General features: G+C 50.0%; 1 protein-coding gene across 2 annotated transcripts; it reads right to left on the bottom strand.

Annotated features, from left to right (window-relative positions):
• Positions 1 to 11670: 11670 nt before the first annotated feature.
• On the bottom strand, positions 11671 to 21894 carry LOC104913298 (LON peptidase N-terminal domain and RING finger protein 1-like). 2 transcript variants are annotated; one of them, XR_795282.4, is made up of 13 exons: positions 21355 to 21894; positions 19139 to 19257; positions 18032 to 18154; positions 17729 to 17839; positions 17202 to 17322; positions 16658 to 16748; positions 15739 to 15853; positions 15041 to 15162; positions 14690 to 14848; positions 13943 to 14105; positions 13692 to 13838; positions 12820 to 13208; positions 11671 to 12023 (listed from the first exon to the last, which is right to left on the bottom strand). XR_795282.4 is itself a non-coding variant. In XM_010719163.4 (12 exons), the coding sequence occupies exons 1-12, from the start codon at positions 21731 to 21733 to the stop codon at positions 13029 to 13031; spliced, it is 1830 nt and encodes a 609-aa protein (XP_010717465.2). In that variant the 5' UTR covers positions 21734 to 21894; the 3' UTR covers positions 11671 to 13028. The 2 variants fall into 2 exon arrangements, 1 of the variants encoding a protein (XP_010717465.2); XM_010719163.4 differs by having other exon boundaries at positions 11671 to 13208.
• Between the last annotated feature and the right edge of the window lie 1417 nt (positions 21895 to 23311).

The following is a 23311-nucleotide window of genomic DNA, read 5'->3' as shown; positions in this document are numbered from 1 at the left end:
AAAAAACTATCAAAGCTGAGCACAAAGAGCGGCTCTTATGGGGAGAGAAGTGTCAGGACCTTTGTATCCCAGTTCCTTTTGGTGTGTAAGCCCTAGGGTAAGATGAAAGAACAATCCAGGTGCAATTAATTGTGCTTTCAGGGGTTAACAGCCAATCTGTCAGGGCTGTGCCCACTGAGTGCTCATGGGGGACTATAAATTAACCCTCTGTGGCTAGCTTGCTGTAGATTCACTTTGGGAGGGGAGTGGGGTGACTGCTGTAGAGCTGGGAGAGTCAAGCTATCACTTCCTAGGGACTCAAGGGCTCTGACAGCACTCTGCAACCCTATCAGCTATCCAGTGATATTCAGCAAGCTGCCTAAAATCTCCATCTGTGCTGCAGTGTGCTTTGGTGAGATCCCAACACAACATACCTTTTGTGGATGGACTTTGTGATGATGTGAGTCAGTGCCAGGTGAGAGGAAGGGGGACAGCCTGTGACCTGATGCTGCTAGGCAGGAGGTGGGCACTCACCTTTAATGCCTCAGGAAGGAGGAGAAACTTTCCCTAAGTTCCCAGGCTGTGGGATTTGCTGGATAATTCCTTGAACGATGAGAAGTTCTTCAGCTGTTGACAGAGAGCTGAGGCTACTGTGTGCAAATAATGGAATGGTGATCAGAAGGGTTCAAAAGGTATCCTTGCAAACTGCTGAGTAATGTGCCTGGGGCTTCACAGGAAAGCGGTGCAATGGTGGAGGTATAACTTCTGGTAACCATACTGTGTTGGGTAGTGCTGTGTGCCAGGAAGAGCAAATCTCATTGTGTCTGGGCCAGGAGGAATAACTAAGCTCATGCCAACAGTCTGCAAATGGGAGAAACAGCATTGAGTGCTTTCCCAGAGCCAGACTGTGACAGACTGCTGTGATTTGCTTTGTTTGTCTGTTTTTCCTCCTGAAGATGCCCATGTTTCTGAGGGAGGGAGGTGCGGTAGGTTTAATGGGAATGAGCTTTGCGAAAACACTTGATTTTGAGGGGGAGCTCATTAGCTAAAATGACGACTATAAAAGAAAAGTTGTCAATGTGAGACATCTAAGGAGAAGATAATGAGTTGTGCTGCAAAGCAAAACTGGGTGGAAGAAAAAGGTACATACAGTTTCTGCAGAGGGTTTTGTCTTGCAAATCCTGTTAAATCCTATGAAAAACTGGAAAACCTTCAAATCCAGAAGAAAGAAAAAATGCTGAGTCATACCAAAAACATCCTGCATGATGCTGGCCAGACATCATGGAAAAAGCTGACCTGAAATGGAATAAGTGGGAGGTCAGTGGAGCAAGAGATCCTACCCAGATCCAACAGTATGGCATCAAGGAAGGGAAGAGCCCACAGCAGCAATGCTCTGAGCAGACCTGTGGAGCAGCCACCACGCTCAGCATGCAGGTGGCAAGGGGGGGTGGGGGGGAAGTAATCATAATGTATCTTGAATAGGAATAAAAAGATTTTTGTGCCACTTGGCTGAGCAGCAGTGAGGAGAAGGCAGCAAAAGATATTTGATATTGTTTGAGGTTTTTATGCGTTTGTTATCTCCCTGCAAGGGACTGGTTGATAACTGCTGCCTTCTACCATTCTGATGTGGACTCCACAGTAAGGAGCTGTTTCCTACAGTGCCCTCATCTGTAATCTGAGGAGCAGTGGCGTTTGCTGGAGCGTTTCTGAAAAGTGCTGAGGCAATGTCAGTAAGTCTCACTGCTGTGCTTATGGAGCAGAGAGGTTCCTCAGGTCTGTCACCTTGCATATGGCAACAAAAGCTCTCCCAGAGGAAAAGAGGAAGATTTTGTGTCTGACCACTTGGTTTTGAAGCCAAGTTTGGGTCCCATCAATAGGGAAAACTCCTGGAGATGCGTTCCTGATCTAGTCTGCTGTTAGAGCCATTGAGATATTTCTCTTCCAAGATGAAAGTGGGATAAAAGCAGCTTCAGGACACATCTCAGCATGGTAAGCTTTAACCAGGTGTTTGAGCAAAGTCCGATTACGCAGTCAGCAGACACAGCCTCCGAATGACAGGGACCAAGCAATGGTGATAATTGTATGCCTAGCAATAGACTGATGCCGTGCATTTGGGCTTCAATTAATTTTCTGACTCTGAATGAACTGCCTCCTACTGCTTATAGCAATTACATCTTGTTAATTGACAATAGCGTTCATCTTATCTCTAGGAGAGGGCTGGACAAAAGTAGGGCAACAAAAGCTGGAATCAAGGTAGCATGAAGGGAAAGGGGGGGAATGAAGCTGAGGGAGGAAGTGGCTGAGGAGACAAGTCCAGATCTTTGTCTTCCTCTACCAATTCAGGCTGTCCTGATTCAAAACAGGGTATTCTTCCTCAAGCCCCACTTCCCAAGGAAAGCACTTTGGAATGAAGATCCTTTTTATGCTGCAATGTTCAAGGAATGATCCCAGCTTCTTACCTCTAAGAGAAGTTGCAAACGCCTTAAGAGAAAACTAGCACAGGTTTGAGTTTTACATGGCTTGGTGGTGTTTTTCCTCAGTCTGGTTACTTAAAACTCCTCTTTGAGTTTTCTGCCAACTGAACTTAATGCAGTAAGGCTCGTAGAGACTGAGACAGGTAACCCTCTGGGTTTCACCCCCCTGTCTAAGAAGTGAGGAGAGAATGGGCAGCATTAACAAGATAAGCCCAACTTGATCCAGAGGGAGAGAGGTGGGTCCTGCTCATCTCAAAAGGCAAAATGTTCAACTTTCTTGTTATCAGATTGAAACCTCTGAAGGCATCTTGTTCCTTCCAGCTCCTTCTGAAGCCTTGGGCACCTCTCCTGCTCTCTCCTGCACCTAATATTCCCGGTCAATTGTAAAGCAGGGGTGATGACCTTCATTTCTGTCCTGCTATGGCTCACTTCAAAAGTGCATTTAAAAAAAAAAAAACCTCACAGCATCTCTGTTGCTTTTCTGATAGACTCTGTCATCTCTTAATTTGGGTCTTTTTGTTTGCTTTCGTTCCTTTCCTTTAATACCTGATTATTCCAGGATGGCAGTAGTACCGGAGCTGTTTTTTGTTTTGTGCACAGCCAGGTGAAACACAAACAGTGACAAATTGATGATGGAGTAGAACACATTAGCGTGAAAATCCTCAGATGTCTCATAAGGTATCTCCTCTGAGTCTGCTGAAGTGATAATGCTACTGCAAGAGGCTTCTCCAGAAAGGAAATAGTCCCCTGTTGGTTATTGGTTTGATTGGATTGCGATAAAGCTTCACATCAGTTCTGAAATACGATCTGTAAAGCCAGCAGAAGTGTGCTAGGAGACCAGGAGAGGATTGTGGTGCAGGTTGGCTTTGCCTGGCAGCATGGGGTGAGCTGGGGGCTGGCACTGAGCAGGGCAGCAGGTGGAAGGATGAAAGGAGTGTGCTCTGGGTGGGCTGAGAAACCCAAAAGGAAAACATCTCTAGTTCTCTCCTTGCCACCTAGTGTCTGTTTGTGTTAAGGATTCTGGTTCATCCCTGAATTAAAACAGTATTTGTGCCTCTTATTCTTGTGCAACTATCTGTTTTTTGGATAACTATCCAGGTGGATCTTTGAGCCCTTACAAAAACAGAAGAGAATACATCTGCCCTTCAGTCCTGACTCACCCAAACCTGTGCAAACCATCCAGATGTGCTCTCCCAACTGGCTGGGGACATAACACCATGCTCACCCCAACCCATGGATATAAGCCTTTCCTAATCGGGTAAAAACAGTCGATGGGCCTTTTGTCACACCTCCAGTTCTAGGATTGCAGCAGCTTTTAATTCTCAAGGCAATTTAGCTTTGGGCAAAAAGCAATTGCGCTGCTCTGGCTGGTGTCTGCAGCAACCTGCAGTGCTGCTCTGCCATCAGCTGCTGCAGGAGATGCGCTGGGAGCTGCAGGCAGGGGTTGAAGAAATGGAGGTGTTTGATGTTTGCTTGTTTATGTATTTAGTAGCTGCTGTCTCCACAAGAGCCCCTTTCTGCACAGGAGCGATAAGCCGTGCTTGGCTCCTGCTTGTCCACCCCTGCTGGCTCCTGTTTGTTGCCATCTCATCAGCAGGCACCAAAAAGCCCCACTTTCATCCCTGCTGGGCTGCCCTCTCTGCCCTGCTCCAAAATGCTGCTCGAGTGTCATGGAAACAGCACACAGAACTGCCATGCACAGGAAGGGAGAGGGAAGCAAGGTACGGGAGCCCAGTACATCCCCCAGGAACCCACAGGATGTCTCTGGAATGATACCCACATTTACACTGTGACATGGTATGTGAAGCTGTTGCAATATGTACAGTTAAGTCAGCGTGCTCACATGGCACAGATTTGTGGCTAAGAGTAGATGCAGCACATCTGGAGCTGTAGAGGGGGTGGGGGAGGCTGCCCTGATGTGCTGGGCTCCCATCCAAGTTTGGCCATGGATGGGCTGGTGGCCATGGGCAGAGCTCTCTGCATTGCATTGCCTGGGAGTGGAGGCTGGGAAAGACACAGCTCCTCTTCAAGAGCTACAATTAATACTGGAAAGCTGCTGGCTGCTCTGGCAATCCCAGTTATCCACACTGTCTGTGTCATTCACATATCCCTTCTTAGTTGAGGATACTTATTATTATCTTTATTAATTAAGTACAGCAGTGCACTTAAGAAGGAAGGAGAGAGGAATGGCCAGTGTTTCCCCACTATGGAAAAGCAAAATGTTACATTTTGTACTTGTTGAAAGCAAAAATCCTTCATTTCAAGACATGTGAGATGCATTACTAATTGCACAATTATCTTGTTCCATGGCACTTGCGAAAAAGAACTTGGAGTGCTTTCAGCGAATTCTAGTGTTGAGGAAATAATGAATTGTTTAAAAAAAAAAAAAAAAAAGACCAAATTAAGTGCTCTTTCTTCATGACAATATGTTCCTAGACTTCATGGAGCTGTCTTCACAAAACTTTCTGAAGATAATGTAGCATGCATTAGTAAGGTGCAGAGGTCAGTGTGGCCCTGAGTAAAGGAAGGGATGATTAAATATGGCTTGTGTGGATCATTTCCTTTTTGTAACATGGGAAGAGGCCAAAGCATTCAGGTACTCACAGGGAGGTAAATTTTGCAGATCTTCCATTGGGAGCTCCCGAAAGCCCTGCTGGGCTTCATCCCTCTCCTGTCACACCGTGGCTGGCAAAGGGTGATCCACACTCTCTGTAATATAACTCTGAAAGCAGTAGTACTTACAATAGGCATTGAAAACAGCTTTTTCTGCCTCTCCATCCCTCTGCCACAAAGTGCACCATACCCAGCATCTGGGGCAGACTTGTATGTATGTTCCCCAACAGCCTGAAGCAGAGGGAGGTCCCAGTGGCACAGTGGAATGAGGAGAGCAATGTTGCTGAACTCAGCATGGAGACTCAGGTGTTTGGAAACCTTTTCTGGATCAGAGAGAAGATGAGTCTGTTTCTGTGAGATTGATCTGCAAGCACCAACTGAGTGTTCAGCTGGGCTTCTGTGAGAGAGGCAGCAAACAGTGAATTAGGTGTCAGTCTGCTGAGACATCAGAGAGATGAGGAAGCACAATGAAACATCACTGCATTCTGCCTTTTGGTGGCTGTCAGCTGGGCTCAGCCTGCTCTTTGCTGCCCTAAAATCCATGGTTTTGCCGTGGTGACTGTGTGCTCTGGTCTGGTGCATCATTATTCTGCTTCAGCCTGCTCTGAAAGTGAAACTTCTGCATTCAGAAGCAACAACCTCAAGCAACACCCTTGCTGACTGAGGCAGCCTGGTGGTAAGCTGGGACGTCTGTACATCTCAGGGGAGGTTTGGGCCAAAGTGCCTGGAACAAGTTAAACTACCCCTGAAAAATGATTGCAAGAGCTGGATGTGTGAGATAGGCAGAATGAAGAGTCTGCAAGTAAATGGGGGAGGGAGCATGCTTTCAAGTGTTTTATAATTGCTAGGATTTATTTAATCCTGTTTACGTTTACATTTGTGCATGAAATTCATAACTGTAGTGTGCAACTGGGCACAGTGGTGATATACAAGATCTTATTAATGAAGACTATGGGAGGATTTGGGATATGGAAGGAGGGGTGTTGTGATGGAATTAACACCTGCTGCTTTCCATCCCTTCTAAAAACAAATTGCTTGTCAAGAGACTCAATGGGGTCCAACTACCATCAGCTAAATACACACTCGAGAAAAAGAATTGGAATTCAAAATGCAATGGCTCACACAGGCTCCAAAATGTCTTGGCTCTTTAGGTTTGTACCAGTGGGCTCTGCCTTGCCGCAGCGTGGCATTGCTCATCTCCTTTCCTTTTCTCTCTTTCGCTGCCTGATGCTAATTCCTGTGTCTTTTTACAAAGTCTTGCACAAACTTAAATACGAAGGAGTCGTGAGCAGTCAGGCTGGTATGAACTGTTGTGTTTGCATCTCAGCTCTGTCACTAGTGCTCAAAGTACAAGAGTCAGATTTTAACCAGGTTTTGTGTCAGAATGGAAACAAGGATCAACAGATTTCTGGCCTTGTTAAGAGAAGTCTCACTGGTACTTGAGCCTTATGGACCATTTCATATTAATAGAAAGGGACGTCAAGGGCTGTCATACTTCCTATGGATGTGAAAGATGAGGGCCCAGAGAAGAAACTTGTTAATATTGCTCAGTGCCAAACCAGAAATTTAGCCTCTCCCTGGACAATATCTTAAATTTTCTGCTATGATATGAGGAGAGGGATCTGTACAGAGACTTGTTCATTTCTGGATTCGTATTTCTGTTGTTCTTCTGTGGTCAACAGAAACAGCCACACGACTAACCTGTGCTTTTCTTTATGCCAGGTGTTGAGTAAGCAGCTGTATTGGAGACAGCTGAATGCTGAGGGACGGAGGTTCCCCGCTGCTGCCTGGATGGATGGTTTCACCAGTCCTGCCTTGGTCCCAGGAGATGGTCTTGTGCACTCTCCCATGTGTCATGACTTCATGAGTGTACCCCTTGGATCCCATCATCGTTTGTCTTTGGAAAGGAGGTAAGATAATCAAGAGCTCAGGGGTGTACCTGGGGCAGCTTGGGGTAGCAGGCTGTAATTCAAGGATCCTGCTGAGCATCCCTGGAGTGATCTGAATGCATCACCCTTCTTCCAGCAAAGCATGGAAGACTCTGGTTGGGCAAAAGCACTGGGGCAGGAATGAGCGGCTGTGGTCCCCGTGGCAGTGGGACCCCACGGTTATGTGGATCCATGCCCACAAACCCAGGGGTGAGACAGCCCAGGTCCCCCGCAGACAGATGGAAAAATCAAAGCTCAGCTGAGCACAAGCCTGGATGATAGACCAGCTCAGCAGCAATGTCTTTTTTCACTATTTAAGAGCATCCTGTAGAAAACAGGAATGAGAGCTTATCTCCGAGAGCTGTCACTTCCCCACACTGCCTTCAGCTCAGTGCTACCGTGAAGTAACTGTGGGAATGTGACCTTTATGGGGAATGGTAAGTTGCTGTGGCTTTCCTGGTGTTTAATGTTCTTCATTGATTAGTTTCCATCTCCCTGAAGGGAGGAGGCTTTGACTGTGAGCCAGAGCTCAGCAGTACCGAGTGCTGTGGGTGGTGGTGAGCTCTCAAGTGAGAAAACTGGCAAAGCAAAATGCAAGGAGTGATTTTCAGAAATGAAGACGAGAAGGAGCGACTCACAGAAAGGATATTTCTTTTAACCTGGACTAAAGCCCCACTGCCACTTCCACAAATCTTTTATTGTCAGAGGCGCACGAAGTGTGACAGCTTATTTCAGCTCCAAGCTGTGATTGCTACACCTCCCCAGTGCTTCCCCTTCCCTCCCTGCCCATCCTGTGCCAAATGCTCATCGGCGGAGGATCTGTGGCCTTGGGGCTGTGACAGCTCTGCCCTCCCTTCTGCATACAGAGATGCAGCACAAAACAAAGAAGAGAAGTGAGAGGGGAGCGCCGAACCAGAGAGCAGTCACAGCTTTTGTTGTGCTGAGTGTTTTGTGCCAGCTTAGACAAGGTAAATATAATAATAGCAGCAGATAGTGGAGGAATACTGAGTATTAAGAAGTGGCTTTGAATTAATCTCAGCTTTATTTATTTATTTTGAGCAGCACCAGCAGCGCACCTCCTAATGCCCTTATCTTTTTGGGTGCACCTGGAACTGTGAAAGATTTAAACTTGCAAATCTGAAGCTTAACCAGAGTAAACAGTTTGGTCTCAAACAGTCCAGAATGGGGGAAAAAAAAAGAAAAAAAAAAAAAAAAAAAGATATACTCTATATTTGGTCTTTGGATTTGTTGCATGTGTAGAAGAGGAAGGTTTGGGGGAGCTTATGGATTTGTACAGAGCCAAAAGGTTTGTGCCTGCTGAGCAGCCTGCATGGTGGTGCATGCAGAACTCGGAGCTGCTGCTCTCTGTGCCTTGATCTGCAGGGTCACAGCCCTGGGGAACCACAACCAGGGGCTGCCCACCATGGGCTGGTGTGACCCTCACGCTGAGATGGGGTGGGAAAAGGGAGGATTTTCCCAGCTTCTGGAGGATGCCATGTCTGGCTGCTCAGGGTTAACTTTTAGCCAGGATCTTGCAAGTTTTTGGGGGCTGTTTGTTTAGATTCCTGGGGATCTGTGCTACTCAGTCCATTTTTTTTTTAACTATTTGCAGCAAAACAGGGCACTGTTTATCAGGAATTGGAGAGCCCTGCCCTGTGAATAAGATTTGATCGATAGATGCCTCCTTACAACACTGACCACTTCTTCCATGCTCCCCAAAGCCTGTTGTGAGCAGTGAGAAACCTTCCCAGAGCACAGAGCCCCAGAGGACCTGAGCAAGAGCCCTCTGTGCACCCAGGCCTGGCTTTAAGGAATCATTTGGAGTTCAGCAGCAGGTTAATCTGCCTGCAGAGCCAGATCCACTCCCAGCTTTTCCTTCAAAAGAGTTCACGTGCTTTCTGCAGGTTCAAAAAGCAAAGAGCGAGAGAGAGCTCCAAATCCATCCACATTAATTTACTTTTCTTCCTAGTTCTTGACTGCTACAGCAATCCCCAGCCTGAGCTCTCGTTTGTCAGCATTTTGGGGCTGGCTCAGCTCCCATCAGCAGAACAACACAGTCACCCCCAGGAGCCAAAAGCATCGAAGGAGGAGGGACAGCAGCAGCCGTACCCACTGCTTTTCAGTAATGATCCAATTTACTTGGGTTTTATTTTTTTGCCACTCTCTTTTTTTCTCAACTATGAAGATTTATGGTGAGGATGGTGCCCGGCTGCATCTGAGTGCAATAATCCTCCTGCGGTTGGTGAAAACCAAGCAGCTATTCCTACAGCTTGTTAGCAGTCAGGAAGATGGAAGGAAGTGGGAGGAATCTGGAGGGTGAGGTTTTTGAGTGCCTCACTCGTCACTGCTGAACCCAACGCTATTTATGGTGCAATTATCACCGCAGACAGAATCCTTTATCATCCAGCCAATATTCTGGGTACAAATCCTATTGCAGCACAGCCACTCCATATATCATCCAGGCACAGCAACAGCCAGGTGAAGAGGTTCGGAGCAGTGAGCAGCTCTGCACAAGGCAGGGAAGAGGGAACCAGGTTCCTGCCTGTCCCCATTGCCCCACTTCTTTCCCCAAATCCTTTTTCTTTAGGGAGGAAGCAATGCATTTCTCCTTCTCAGTGATGGCATCCCTGCTGAAGTTTGGCTGTGTTTCTCTAGGGAAAAGTAGGTCTAGAAGAAAACTCCCATGCAGCCACACCTCTCTGGTTAGTGTGGGGCAAGGCTGGAGGAGGAGGGGCCATAAATAGTGCCAGTGAAGCTGGGATGTTGGAATAAAAGTGTAGTGTAGATTCTCTGATGCCTTATAGGGGTTGAGCCTCCACATACCCAATATACTTTCACGAACCTGCTTTAACAGGGGGTTGGTTAAGATGATCTCCAAAGGTCCCTTCTACCCCCTGTAACTCTGTGATTCTGTGATTCCCTTCCCCACGATGCCCACATTTCTCTTCTGTTTCACTGCCTGTGTCAGAACCTTGGTACCACTGGGAGCCCCTTTCCTTGTGTCGAACATTGGAGTTAGGAGGTGGGAGCCAGCAAGGATGCAAGCAGCTGGTTCCTACAGAACCAGACCAAGCCCTGTAGGAACACACACCTGATCCCACTGCACACTGCAGCACAGATCACCCCACCCCATCCTGCTCATCAGCCTCACCAAGTCTCTTTTGTCACTGCACAGAGCCAGGCTGCATTTACTCAGGGATAAACCTTAACACCTGCAAGGAGTGAAATTCTTGAGGCACATAGCTGTAATAACCATTGCTCACAATGCTCCCTTACCTTCTAATTGCTGAAGACTCCTCCTTATTCGCATTCTCGGTGCTTGAAAAGGGAAGAAGGCATCTAGGAAATGTAATTTAATACTTCGAATGTGCTCACTTAATTGCAATCCCCATAAGCCAGCCACACAAAACTAAACAAATTCGATTAATTTATTTCAATTTGCACAAGTCTCCCTCTCAGACTGTAATTAATGGAGGGAAACAATTAAGGTAAACACAGCACAGCTGAGAGAGCTGTTCTTGCTAAAAGTCACATTTTATTTTAATAGTGCTGTATTTATATAAGTTCCACCCTTTTAACAAGTTTCCCATTACCTTGGTGTTTAATCAGTGCTGTAAATATTTTGCTTCAACTGAGATGGTTTTTGTGAAGCCATAAATCAACAGGGAGGGAGAGAGCAGGGAGAGTGCATTGCTGTAGGGGGAATAGGGAGACAGGGGCTGTGGCTGGAGCCTTGGCTCTCAGCATTAAGACACTGTGTAAATATATATGGCCCCATAAAGGTTCCCTCTCTCTACACGCTGGCACTGTCCCACTGAGCACTGAAAAGCAGGAATGATGCGATCCATCTGTCATTGCTCCAAAGTGTCGTTGCCATAGCATTAAAAAAAAAAAAAAAAAAAAAAAAAAAATCAGTGCTGCTTTTCCCCCTTTCTTCATTAACCTTTAGGTATAACACGCTCCCATTTCAGTGCAAGCACAGCCTTACTAGAGAAGATCTTAGCTCTAACAATCTCACGTTGATTTTCTGCTATCTCAGTCTAATCAGTTTGGAAATACGCCATTTGTTAAAGAAAGACGAGGCGCAGCCTGACACCTGCTGTATTAATTACTTGCCTCTTTAGCTAATTGCTTGCCCGCTCTGTTTGGGAAATTGTCACTGACGTTTGGAGTTGAAGACTGAAGGGGAAGGAGAGCTTTTGGAGGGAGAGGGAGATGGGATGGGGCTGAGAGGCGGAGGGCTCGGTGCTAACGCTGCCTGAGAGCTCTCAGGGGGTGAATTCCTCTGGTACAGGGTATGTCCCATCAGCTGAGAGGTGCAGGGTGGGTCGGGTGGGAAGAGGGTCGGTTTTGGAGAGTTGGGTGACCTCGGGCAGCACGGCGTCTCTTCCCGTTCGCCCCGCCGCGCTCAGCCTCCGCTCGCCCCCTGGTGGAGAAACGCGGTACTGCATGGCATGGAACGGCACTTGGCGCCGTGCACGGTACCAGGTGCTGACGCTGCTATCCACGATCTCAGACCCTCGCCCTTTTTTCCTCTTTGCTACCATCTATCCCCTGTTCACCGTGCCCCTCTAAATTGCCTCCACCACTGCCCCACCTCTCCCCAAGTCCCCAGCTGTCCCCATTACCACCTGGGACGCCCCACCTTCAGCAAAGGAGCAACTCAGAAGCAAACACCACCAACAAAACGTCTTTATTTCAACTATGATAAAGAACAAATACTTAAAAGAGAGGACACTAACACAACCCCAAAGGCACTCTAAGCGAACTGGAGCAGTTTGCATTAGTCCTTTCCTGCAGCACACCATGCAGCTGTGACTCCAGTGCCCACTGTGGACATAGAGGGACCCAGGCTGGTCATGGAGTGGCTCAAGCCACGCTGCAGAGAAGAAAGGCACTTGTCAAAAGCCAGTGCTGCTCCACCACACACACACAGAGCCACGGTACCAGCCCCCAGGGGCAGAAAGATGCTGGGAGTGATGTGCAGGGAAAAAATCTCCTCCTCCTGCTATGTACCAGTGCCCAGGTGCTGTATATGGAAAAAACAGGGATAAGGTGTTGAAAGAAATGTTAATCCCTTGACAGGTGGATATTAATCCTGAATTTCACCTACAGCCACTGAAATTATGAACGGGACATGAAAATCCCAAAACTTTGGGGTTCCCACAGAGCAAAGCCTCCCCTGCCTCGGGAGACGGAGTAATTTTTTCCCTTTAGTTGGAGACAAGCAGCAGTCAGGCACTTGCAGCCAGGCACTTGCTTCCCTATACAGGGTTCACAGCATCAGCCACCGGTTCCCTTTGACTTCAATGTGACCCTCAGGAGACCCTGAGCTGTTGCAAGTCCTACATTCAAGGATCCAGCTTCGGTTCTTTTATTCTAAGAATACAGAAGGTTCACAAAGAAATGCTGAGCATGGTGAAATCACACTGCTCAAGAGGCAGAAAGTCACAGGAATCACCGCTGAGCTTCATTCTTCCATCAGCAGTGAGTACCCAGACCCCTGCTGCCTGGCTGAGGGGATGGAATCATGGATTTCAGATCATTTCATTGAACTTTTCTTCTTGTTCTCATTGGAAATTATGTCCAACTCTCACCCAGAGGTTGAGCTTTCAGCTGCTGAGGCTGGAGAAAGCCAACAGGGCCTCCCTGTGCCACATCTCCCATGACTTTATACCTCCTGCCACATGCAGCAGGACCACTACCCAAAGCCCTACTTTGCCTTTCAGAGAGGAAGAGCCCAGCACTCAGTCCTTTGCCCTAAGGACGGTCTTAGTGCCAAAGAAGTTGAGCAAGGGATTTGGGCTTCTAAAGGCACAACCCACCTTTCTGGCATGGTCTCGTCCTGTGATATGGCAAGTCCATGTCACTCTAGTGTCACTGACCACCGTGTGGGAGCAGCATGGATGGCACTGAGTCACTGCTGGCAGCAGCACTGACCTCACTAAAGATGCTTTTGGTAGGACTCAAACCACAAAGAAATGCACGAAGAAAGCCAAGGGGCTGCATTCTCCCATGCAAAGAGTTTGGAGGATCAGACGAAGCCCTGGGGGCTGTGCTCAGGTGAGGGCTGCAGCAGGGCCAGGAGGACACGCTGCAGCTGGGCCAGGCGGGCATGCAGTGAGGTGCTGGAGAAGAGCCTGAGCTGGAAGGATGGGTCAAGGGGCAGGATGGAGATCAGCCACCAGCACCAGGTTGGGCCATCAGCAGAAGCCTGGAGGGGAGAGAGGGAGAGAGCTGAATAAGGAAGAGTCATTTAGTAACCAAGATCATCCAGTCCAACTGTCCACCTACCACTAATATCACCCAGTAAACCACATCCCTCAGTGCCACACATTTCCCCTGAATCAGACATTCATAGAATCATAGAACGGCCTGGGTTGAAAATGACCTCAAAGTGGTCACCAACCACTAGACCAGGCTGCTCAGAGCCACATCCAGCCTGGATTGATGCATTAGCTTCACAAAAACAAGGTCAAACACCCCACTAGTTCTGAGTTTCTGTTGCCCTTTTTATGTTTTAATAATAAATGTTGAAAAGAGAGAGAAAAGAAGTTCCATTAGTTATATACATTAACTACACTATATAGTTAGCCTATATGCATCCCAAAACAATTCCACTTCACCCAGTGTGACCCAGGCAAGCCAAAAGGTTGGACATCCATGCCCCAGAGCATCTCTGCCCCCACAACTTTACCTGGATGTCCTCTTCCTTCTCTGGCAGTGGCCCGTGCTGCAACAAAAGGTGCCTGGAGGCAACGTCCCCGTGCTCCCAAAACCTCTGTGCCAGCTGGTAGGTGCTTTCATGCAGGCTTTGCAGCTCCTGCAGCTCCTCCCCAGTCACCTAGGTGGAGGGAAGAGGAGAGCAGAGAAGGATGGGTGAAAGAGCACAGTGCCCACTAAAGGCGCCCACCACACTGGGGGCTCCTACCCCGGCTCTGCTCTCACCTTCTTGTCCTCCAGGTACTCAATGTCAGCGGTGTTGTAGCCATCTCTGTGTCCACGTCTCAGCACCCGGAACCGGCGCCCACCGATGGTGTCCACCAGCGACCTGCCGTCTGCCAGGAGCTCCAGCTGCCGGATCTCCAGCATGCAGCCATAATCTGCAAAGCTGGAGGAGAGAGGGAGAGGAACGGGGCCTGAGCAGGGTGCTGACATGTGAGAGCTGCCTCCTCCTGCGTGCAGCATCTCCAAGGACAGACGTGGTGCAAAATTAGAAACTAACTCTGCTAGCAGTCATTGCAAGAGGGCAGGGAACAATGAGAACTTCCTTGGGTTTGCCTGACGCAAAAATGGCTTAGGTCCTCATGCTGCCTTAATGTCCACAGTCTGAATACCACTAAAAAGTTCATCAAAGGCCATAAGAAGTTATTTATCCCATCTCTCTTGAGCAGGAGGACTTATGCCCCAGGAAGACTTGTCCTGTAAGTATAGGAGTAAGTAAAGAAGCCCAGTGTGCTACTGCAGCTTGTAATGGGCAGAAAATGAGCATGATTGCTACTTTAAAGGAGATGGAGGACACACAGGAACCGTGAAGCTCAGAGATACCCTCCCCACAGATACTGCTTCAGGGTAACACAGGATATGAAGTTGCCCCACGTTCTCCCTCTACTCCAAATTTTAGAAACTTGGGATTGGTGCAGACAGGATTAAACAAGTTGTGGCAGAAGGCAGCAGCCTTGCCCTGGCACTCACCTTTTCCCATTCTCATATATGCACATGCCAAACCTCCTGGTGCCAGTTTCCTGGCACCGCCGGATCATCAGGCGGTAGCGGGGCTCAAAGATGTGCAGAGGGCAGGCAACACCAGGGAAGGACATCGTGCACACGAAGATGGGGATGTTTGTGGTCAGGCTGAAAGAGAAGAGGGGAGACTGCTCTGAAACCCCCAAGAAAAAAAAAGAAAACAACGCAGGCTCTGGGTCAGCTCCCATGAACCCACAGAAAGCGATGCCATGTTATAGACCACCATGGTGCAGTCCTAGAAATGGGACATGCCACCTGAGAAGCCCCTCCCATACCCAACACACAGGGCATCTCCCTTACTTGGAGAGCTCAGCCATCTCAGCCCGGTGCAGCTCGCGGCGCTCAGCCAGCTGTGCAGGGAAGGCAGCCAGCATGATGTCCTGCAGCAGTAGCGTGGGGCTGTAGTTCCCCGCCTTCAGGTACTGCAAGAAATGAGAGACGGGTTGGACAGAGCAGGAGGGGAACCCTGAGGCTCTGAATCATGCTCACATGTATAGGAGCTGAGGGTAATTTCAGCTTAGAGCTGTGAAGAATGAGGTCCATCTGGGAGGGGAGGGTCATGCAGTGGGGCTGTATCAGCCTTACAAGACCTCCGGACTCAGATCAGACCCAGGATCCATCCAACACAGCATCCTGTCACTGACACTGATGTGGTCCATCCAGGTATAACAACCTGATTTCCCCAATAGGCTCATCTGAATCTCTTTTCATAAAAGATGAAGTCAAATTCCCAGGCTAGCAGGCTTTCCATCCATTTCCATTTTTAAAAGTAACTACCATTAACTTTCTTCTCTCTCTCAATCTCTCTCTATTTCTCTAATTCTCAGTCCTATTTACAATCTCAATCACTGGGACATCTCACGGGAACAAATTTTCTGGTCCTAATTATCAGCTGTCAGGTCATTCCTGCATGAGGAGAGCTGATATCCCTGGGTTGGGCACTGAGTCCTCTCCCACCTGTCTGTCCCCACCCCAGGCAGGGGGGTCCCAGCCCTCACCTCTCGCAGGCTCTGCTTGCAGAGAGGGCAGTTGGGCCGGTGGTCCAGGCAGCGCTCCAGGCACTCCTTGCAGAAGGTGTGTCCACATGGCGTCGTCACTGGCTCAAAGAACATCCTGCAAAAGAGCCTGTGTCACTGAATTGAACGGGAAGGAGCATGGTGATGTCCAGGAAGAAGGTCAGAGGGCTGGGAGTTCAAAATCCAACTTGGGTTCGCTGATGCAAGCGAGGATGGAGCTGCAGGCACAGCTCCCAGCCACCCCCAGCCCCATACCTGCATCTCATGGGAGTCCCCTTTCTGCAAGCAGGAGGCTTGAAAAGATTCCACAGTAAGATCTTAAGGGATTTTGCTTTCAGCAGGATCGAGGTGTTTCCCACATCCCCTCCTACAAACTTCAAGGGGAATCTACAGCGATGCTGCAGGGCTGAGACACTGCTGGAAGCTCTTTCACACCGTGCTTCCCAAGCCCAGGCAGCACACAGCTACACAATTCACCTTCACTCAAGCTGTGTTAGGCAATCTTTGCTTGCAACTCCTGTTAATTAAATGTAAATATTTATTCCATTCATTAGAAGCCTGATCTGAGACTGTTAGATTTGCACAATGAGTGAGATGGTAACTGTCCAAGGTCGGAGCTCTCCATCCCTGGGGGTCCCCATGGACCCCACCAGTGTGCGAGTTCCCTTTAGCTCTTACTTCTGCCAAACCTTACTTCACAGCACTGGGGACTGCATTTAATATTAAGAGGAGAAGAAAGACACAAACCAAGAAGCAGAACCAGGTGGGTGCTACATACGGTCTGATTTTTGCATGGTTCTGTGTGGAGCCAGGAGTTGGACTCGATGATGGGTGGGTCCCTTCCAACTCAGGATGTTCTATGATTCTAATTCCTCATCCAAAATGCAGCCAGAGAACTCACCGGATGCAGAGGGAGCACTCCAAGTCAGAAATGCTCAGCAGGTCCTCAAGGGGCAGCAGGTTACTCATTGCTGCCGTTTCCTCTTCATTAGCTGGTGGCAAAAGGAGAGGAGGAAAGAAAAAAACCTCCTGTTTCAATACTGAAAATTAAGCTTTGCTTTCTGACTTTGTTCTGAGGTGTGAGGAATCAACTCTTACACAAAGCGCTTTGGAATTTGAAAACAAACTGGAAACTGGGTGATGCAACATGAACCCAACCAACAACCCATCCATGTTCAGCCACAGCTCCTACATCCGGGGCAGAGGAAGGCAGCATCTCTTCCTCCTCCTTCTGCAGGGAAACTGAGGCACCACAAAGTAGAGTGGCTCAAAGAAGCCACCAGAGGGAGGTCTCTGCTGTACTGCCACCGCTGTTTTAGGGACAAGGGCACGGTGGTGATGGGTCAATGGTTGGACTAGAGGACCTTAGTGGTCTTTCCAACCTTAAGGATTCTATGATTTAGGGAAACTCAGATGCTTGCTGTTCTGCATAAGATGGCACTCACCTTCCTGCCTGTCCTCCTTCTGTGCCGCAGCCCTTGAAATTCTCCATCGTCCTACGGGTGTCCCCTGGCCATGCTCAGACACCACATCGCCCCCGCCAGCCTCCAGCTCCTCCTCCTGTTCCTGGGCACAGCAAGGAGAAAGAGCAACCTGAGTTTTTCTTAATAGTTCCTAGTGGTCTGAATCGTTCTCAGTTGTGTTTACCAAGCGAAAAAAAACACTATTAAAACTGAAATTTTCTAGTTTGTTTTTTTGTCTTTTTTTTTCCCCTGAATGTTATGTGACTTTTGTGTTTAAAAAAAAAAAAACAAAAAACAAAAAACCACACACACAAAAAAAAAAATACTGAGAACAAAACTGGGAGAGGGCTGGAAACCAGGAGGAGCCTCCTCAGCTCTCTCACCACCTGCTACACAACCATGTGCCCATGGGTATGGGTCTGTACAGCTGCCCTTTACCATTCTCATCATTGGGAAACCTCAACTTGGGGTGTCCCAAAAGGATGCCAAACCCCATTGCAGCCTATTACCTGAGCTTGTGTGGTGGAGGATGCAGGATCCCCTTCATCCTGCTCTTCCTGGGGACCTGATAAGCCCTGGTGGGCAGCATATGACTGAGGAGCATCCTCCCATGTGAGGACCTGCAAGGAGAAAGCAGGGCTCAGCAGGGTTCTGGGAGGAGGTGTGTGACTCAGAGACCCCAGAGCACACCTTGGGCCACCACAGCATCAGGGCGCTTGTTCCAGTGCTGGCTGAGTTCAGCAAGCTTACATCAGGGCACGTCCCTGAGCAGTGGGAGTGCACGGGACCCACCACTCCGCAGACCCACATACCTTCTCCATTTCCCTCTGCGCAGGCTGGAAGTGAGGACTGAGCATCAGGCAGTGCTCCCATGCCAGCAGGGCTTCAGCTCTCCGTCCCATCTCCAGGAGCACCTTCCCTTTCCTGTAGAAGCTCTACAGAGCACAGAAAAACCTATGCTGACTACAGGCCAGCAGCCACCTGAGAATGTGTCCCTCGTGTGCCCCAAGCCCCGATGTTGATGGATTTACTCCCACCCTACAGAGACCTTGTGAAGGGGTAAAGGGCTTTTGCCTTGAAGCTGCACAGTGATTGCCAACATGTGCAAAGAAGCAGGCAAAATCCCAGGCATGTCGCCTATGAGGGCATCCCAACACTTCCCCCAGCCCCAAGCTGTGGTCCTGCAAATCAGCATCCATTATGTCCTCACCAAGAGGATGTGAGCAAAGATCTTCCCATTAACACTGCAGAGAGCTTGTGTCCCATATTAGCAATTAATGAATTTGGGTAGTCTATTTCTGAAGCCAGTAGCTGTGAGAACTCAGAATTGCCCATGAACCACATGCTGGACCCAGCAACCAGTAACTGCTGGATTAAGATGTATACAGGTTGCTCTGAAAGTAATGCTTCCTATTTATTTCCATGGAAACCACAACAGATACAAAGAGTACAGTACCAGTATTTGATAGAGCAAGTTCTCAGCTACAAAACACTATTTTTCACCACCACTAGTTATGCATTTTCACCAGTGATGAACAAGAGCCTGCATGCTGTGCTCATATAAATCTACACCAGAAGAGGTTACCACTATTACTGTTTCTATTGCTGAAGTGCACCACTCACTGCCACACTGTGCTTAGATTCACTGGTTGGATTCCATAAACATTCAGCAAGCACCAATGAATGTCAGTGAGTGTCGGGGCCAACGTAATACAATAGGAAGCATTACTTTTGGAGCAGCCCTCATAGATGAAAGTTAAATTATACACATCTCTCTCTGTAGCTAAAAAGTCCTCTGCCTTCTGTGGCCAGCAAAGGGGAAATCCCCAGGGGGAGAAGAAAAGGGAGACATCACTCTGCTGTGCAGTGAGGTGAGGTCCCCAGCGCCTCCACACCCCCAACTGCCCTCCTCTGCTCACCTTGCACTCCAAGGGCTCAGCCCTGCACACAGCTTCCAGGTCCTGCAGTGCCTCTGGATACTGCCCCAGGGCTGCCAAGGCCTCTGCCCGGCACAGACGCAGGGATGTGTCCTCCAGGGCTGCAAAAAGAAAAGTGGGTCCTGGTGCCAAGAGCCCCTGCAGCACCACTGGGGGGCTCAGTTTCAATCACAGTGGGATCTGGGCCATTGTCCATCTTTTTGGGATACAGTACGTGCTCCCCATGGAGGCTGTCACCATGAGAGTCTCCATGATGGAATTCAGGGCAACGTGTCACCCAACAAGCCAGCAGCTGGGGACTGCCATTCCAAAATGCTGCAGCCTCTGGGAGCCACCACTACTGTCCCCAGATGGGGGCAAACCCAAGGGTGCAAAGAGGGCTCCCATCCTCCCTACCAGGTGGCTCTGAGTTCCCAAGTGCAAGCAAAGGCTGAAACAGAGGAAAGGAATTAGGGCATCCAGGTCTGTACCAGCATGGTATCACCAATGGGATCTCAGCACCAAGGGGCGCTCACAAAACAGCACCCCAAAGTGCACGAGGCTGTACAGGCTGGGCACCACGTGCTCCTTGTGAGCCTACATGCAGGTGTGTCTGTGTGTGCTGGGATCGGGATCACATGCAGCACTTCAGGAACTGGCTGTGCCGGAGTTCAGCCCTCTGCACACGTCTGGGGATGAGATACTGCAGCTCCTAATGACGTGCAGAGGTGAAAACACGAGTACAAAGTCCAGGGGCTTATTTTCCACATCAGCAAGTACATTCAAACATTTACAGACTGTCAACAAAGTGACTGATTTAGCACAAATAAGACATGTAAAATCAGGCAGTGAGTTCTGCGTTTCTGTGCCGCTGCAGCTATTTTTGCTGTATGATATCACCAAGCATCAGGGACGTGAGCCAGCTGGCAGCACAGTGCCTGAGGAGCCCTCCTGTGTTACACCATCCACAGCACTATTTGGTTCACTTTGTCAACCTGCTATCTCCTGTTTTTCTATTCCCTTTGGCCACACGGTGTCCCAGTGGGATCTGTGCAAAGCCCACAGCTCCTGCCCTTAGCAGCACTGAGCCCCAAAGCACAACTCACTGGCACAGCCCGAGCAGCACCTGCACATACAGGTGTATGGGAGCTGCCACTGATCCCTATTTCCTCATTGTCCCAACCTGGACTTCCCCCAGCCAACAGCAAACTGAGCACGCAGCAAAGAAAGACCAAGCACTGAGCCTGCAATAGTTCACTCTTTCTTCTCACATAGCTAATTGCAAGACAAAAGTCAGCCCACAACACAATGAGTAACGGAGCACCATGCACGTGTGTTTGCTCTGAACAAAGGGCACACAGGACCACGCAGTGCTTTGGGAGGTTGCATAAAGGGACCACAGTTCGCTCCCTGCTGGCCCTTTGCTTTGGGGCCCACCCCACACCTCTGGCACTCATTCCACAGCAGGTGATGAGGAGGAGATGCTGTGCTGCAGGAGCAGAGCTCGGTGCCATAGAAACGCTGCTCATTCTGAGAGGACCTTCATGCCTCTGCTCCCCAGCCCCCCTGCTTCCCAGCCGTGTTGTGTAACCCCGCTTGGAGCAGCGTCACTCTCCAAGAAATCCACTTATGGACACACAGTAAAGCAGAGCAACCTCCTGGGCCTGATCCCAGTCCTGTAGGTGAACATCTCCTCAGTGCCAGGTGCAGAAGGGAGTCAGAGGGCCTTGCTGAGCACTGGGTGGGCTCAGTTTCTGTCCCCGACTAGAGAAGTTACTTTCCATCACCCCTTCCCCCCCTCAGGTGCTCTTCTAATGATACACCAAACACTCTGGGAAGCTGTGGAACTCAGCTTTGTCAGCTCAGCTGTTAATGAGAGCTCTTTCCAGCTGCTGTTGACACCAAGGACACACTGCAATGGGACACCAAGCCCTGACCCTGGGGATAAGCAGCCACTATGGCCCGGAGAAGGCCGTGTCCCTGTGCTGCTGATGGCCTTCTGCAGGGGTGAGGATAACCCAGACACAAAAGCCAGCAGGTGTTTCTGCCCTCCCCATTCCATTCCAACACTTCTAGCACTCCTAACGAGCTCCCCAGGTGTCCAGCCCCAGCTGCGTCAGCACAGAGGTTACCATAGTGCAGGGACAAAATGACCTGCATTGGTACCCACCTGCTCCAACAGCATCCCTGCACAGCCCCTCGGGCCCCACACTGCTTACCCATCTCAATGCCTTTCTGGGCCATCCTCAGAGCATCCTGCAGGTCCCCACGGGCAAGATGACTCCGGATGCGTGCTGCCAGCCTGGCCGAGCGGCTCTCCCTCTCCTCGCACTTCTCCAGCAGGTTACAGAGCACCACATTGCATCTCACCGCCTCGACGCCCAACAGCTTCAGCCGGCGATGGCACACAGGGCAGCGGGAGGGCACGGCCCCGCCGAGGCACGGCTTACAGAAGGAGTGCCCGCACGATACGGTCACCGGCTCCCAGAGGAGGAGGCGGCAGGACGGGCAGCGCAGCATCTCCGCGCTCCCGGGGGGCAGCGAGATGGGGCTGCACACCCGGGGTGGGGAAGAAGAGGCAGAAGGGTCTCCGCTCATGGCTACAGCCTCCGAACGCCGAGATGTCCCCGGGGCCGCATAGCCGAGGCTCGACCCGTTCTGCCCCGGGGCGCCCGACGGAGCGCTGCGGTGCCGGAGCTCCGCGTTACGACTCCACCCGAACCGAGGCCCGCCGGGATCGCCATTGGCTGCCGCCGCCGCCGCGCCGCCCCACCCCGGCCGCGTTTCGTAACGGAGTCGGCGGCACCGGGGGCGGTGCTGGGAACGGCGTGAGGGGACCCGGGGTGGTCCGGCGTGGGGCATCGCGGTGCGCCCTGTGGGAACGGGGGAGCTGGTGTTTGATATTAGTGCCTGGGGGGATCTTATATCCGTTCCTAATACCGGGATTCTGGTGTTGGATTCCGGGTATCAGGGTGCTGGGGAGCACCCCCGGCCCTCTGCGAATGCGTCCCCGGGAGCGTGGGGAGGTTGGGGTGCCTCGAATGCATCTCCTGCACTGTGCGGACCCCTGCGGGATGCTTTGGGGGAATGGGGCGTCCCTCCTCTGCAGGTGGATCTGCAGACCCAGAGCTGAACCAACCCAAACTCTGTGATGCAAAATCCCCTTCCCTGTCCCACAGTGAGCTGACGACAGCTCTCCTATTGCCGGTGCTGGGAAAAACAGCCAAAAGCAGCTTAGTAGATCAGATTTTATGTAAGGATGATGCATATTCCCCACCGGCTCTTTTGTCTGTCCCTAAAAGCCAAACAAAGGCAGGAGCAGGCTGGGAGAGATGCTCAGGAAGGGAGGTCACTATTGGGGCGGGAGTGCTGGCAAAACCAAGGGAGGGGCTGGCAGAGCGTGGGGCTGCAAAACAGGTTTGGTTTCAAAACCTGCTGTGATTTCATTAAACAGCACATGAGTGCTCTGAAAAGTTCAAAACCTAATTACTGCGTGTGTGCTCCAAGGGCTTTGCATTTTGCATAGGATTTCTGCAGGAGGGGGAAGTTCAGGCCCTGTTCAGCAGCAGTGCCTCCAGGCCTCCGCCCCAGAGCTTTGTTCAGATTGGATATTAGGAACGATTTCATCTTAGAAGAATGGTAATGCAGTGGCACTGCTGCCCACTGATGGGGTCATCATCACTGGAGGTGTTTGAGAACCGTGGAGATGTGGCATTAAGGGACCTGGGCAGTGGGCACAGTGGGGGTGAGCTGGGGTTGGACAACCAGGGAGTCCTCACCCACCTCCGGATCACCCCTGGAGCAATACCTGTTCATGAGCCACACACTGAGGGTTCATTAGCCAACATGACCTACATGGCAGCGTTGTGCTCACAGAGTGCTCCCATCACCTGCTGCTGTGGCTCAGCCTGGGAGAAAGTAGCTCCTCCTGGCCATGGGGAGCCCGTGATTGGTGAGGGTGACAGAAGGTGACCTGTGCTGTCCCCAGGTTTTCTGTTCTGCACCTCCTGATTCACACCACTGCTTTTGCATAATGCACATAAAAATCCATCAGCAACAACACACCAATCCATCAGAAACCAGGCTTGTCAGCACCACTGCAAGGATGGTTTCCTTCATTCCAGTAAGTGCTGAGCAAGTGCTGAACTCCAAATGCTTTCACTTGTCACTGAGGTG

This window comes from Meleagris gallopavo, chromosome 15, assembly GCF_905368555.1.
Source record: "Meleagris gallopavo chromosome 15, MGAL_WU_HG_1.1, whole genome shotgun sequence".
NCBI lineage: Eukaryota > Metazoa > Chordata > Aves > Galliformes > Phasianidae > Meleagris > Meleagris gallopavo.
The sequence above is the reverse complement of the archived record's forward strand: the minus strand, read 5'-3'. Positions and strand labels throughout refer to the sequence as shown.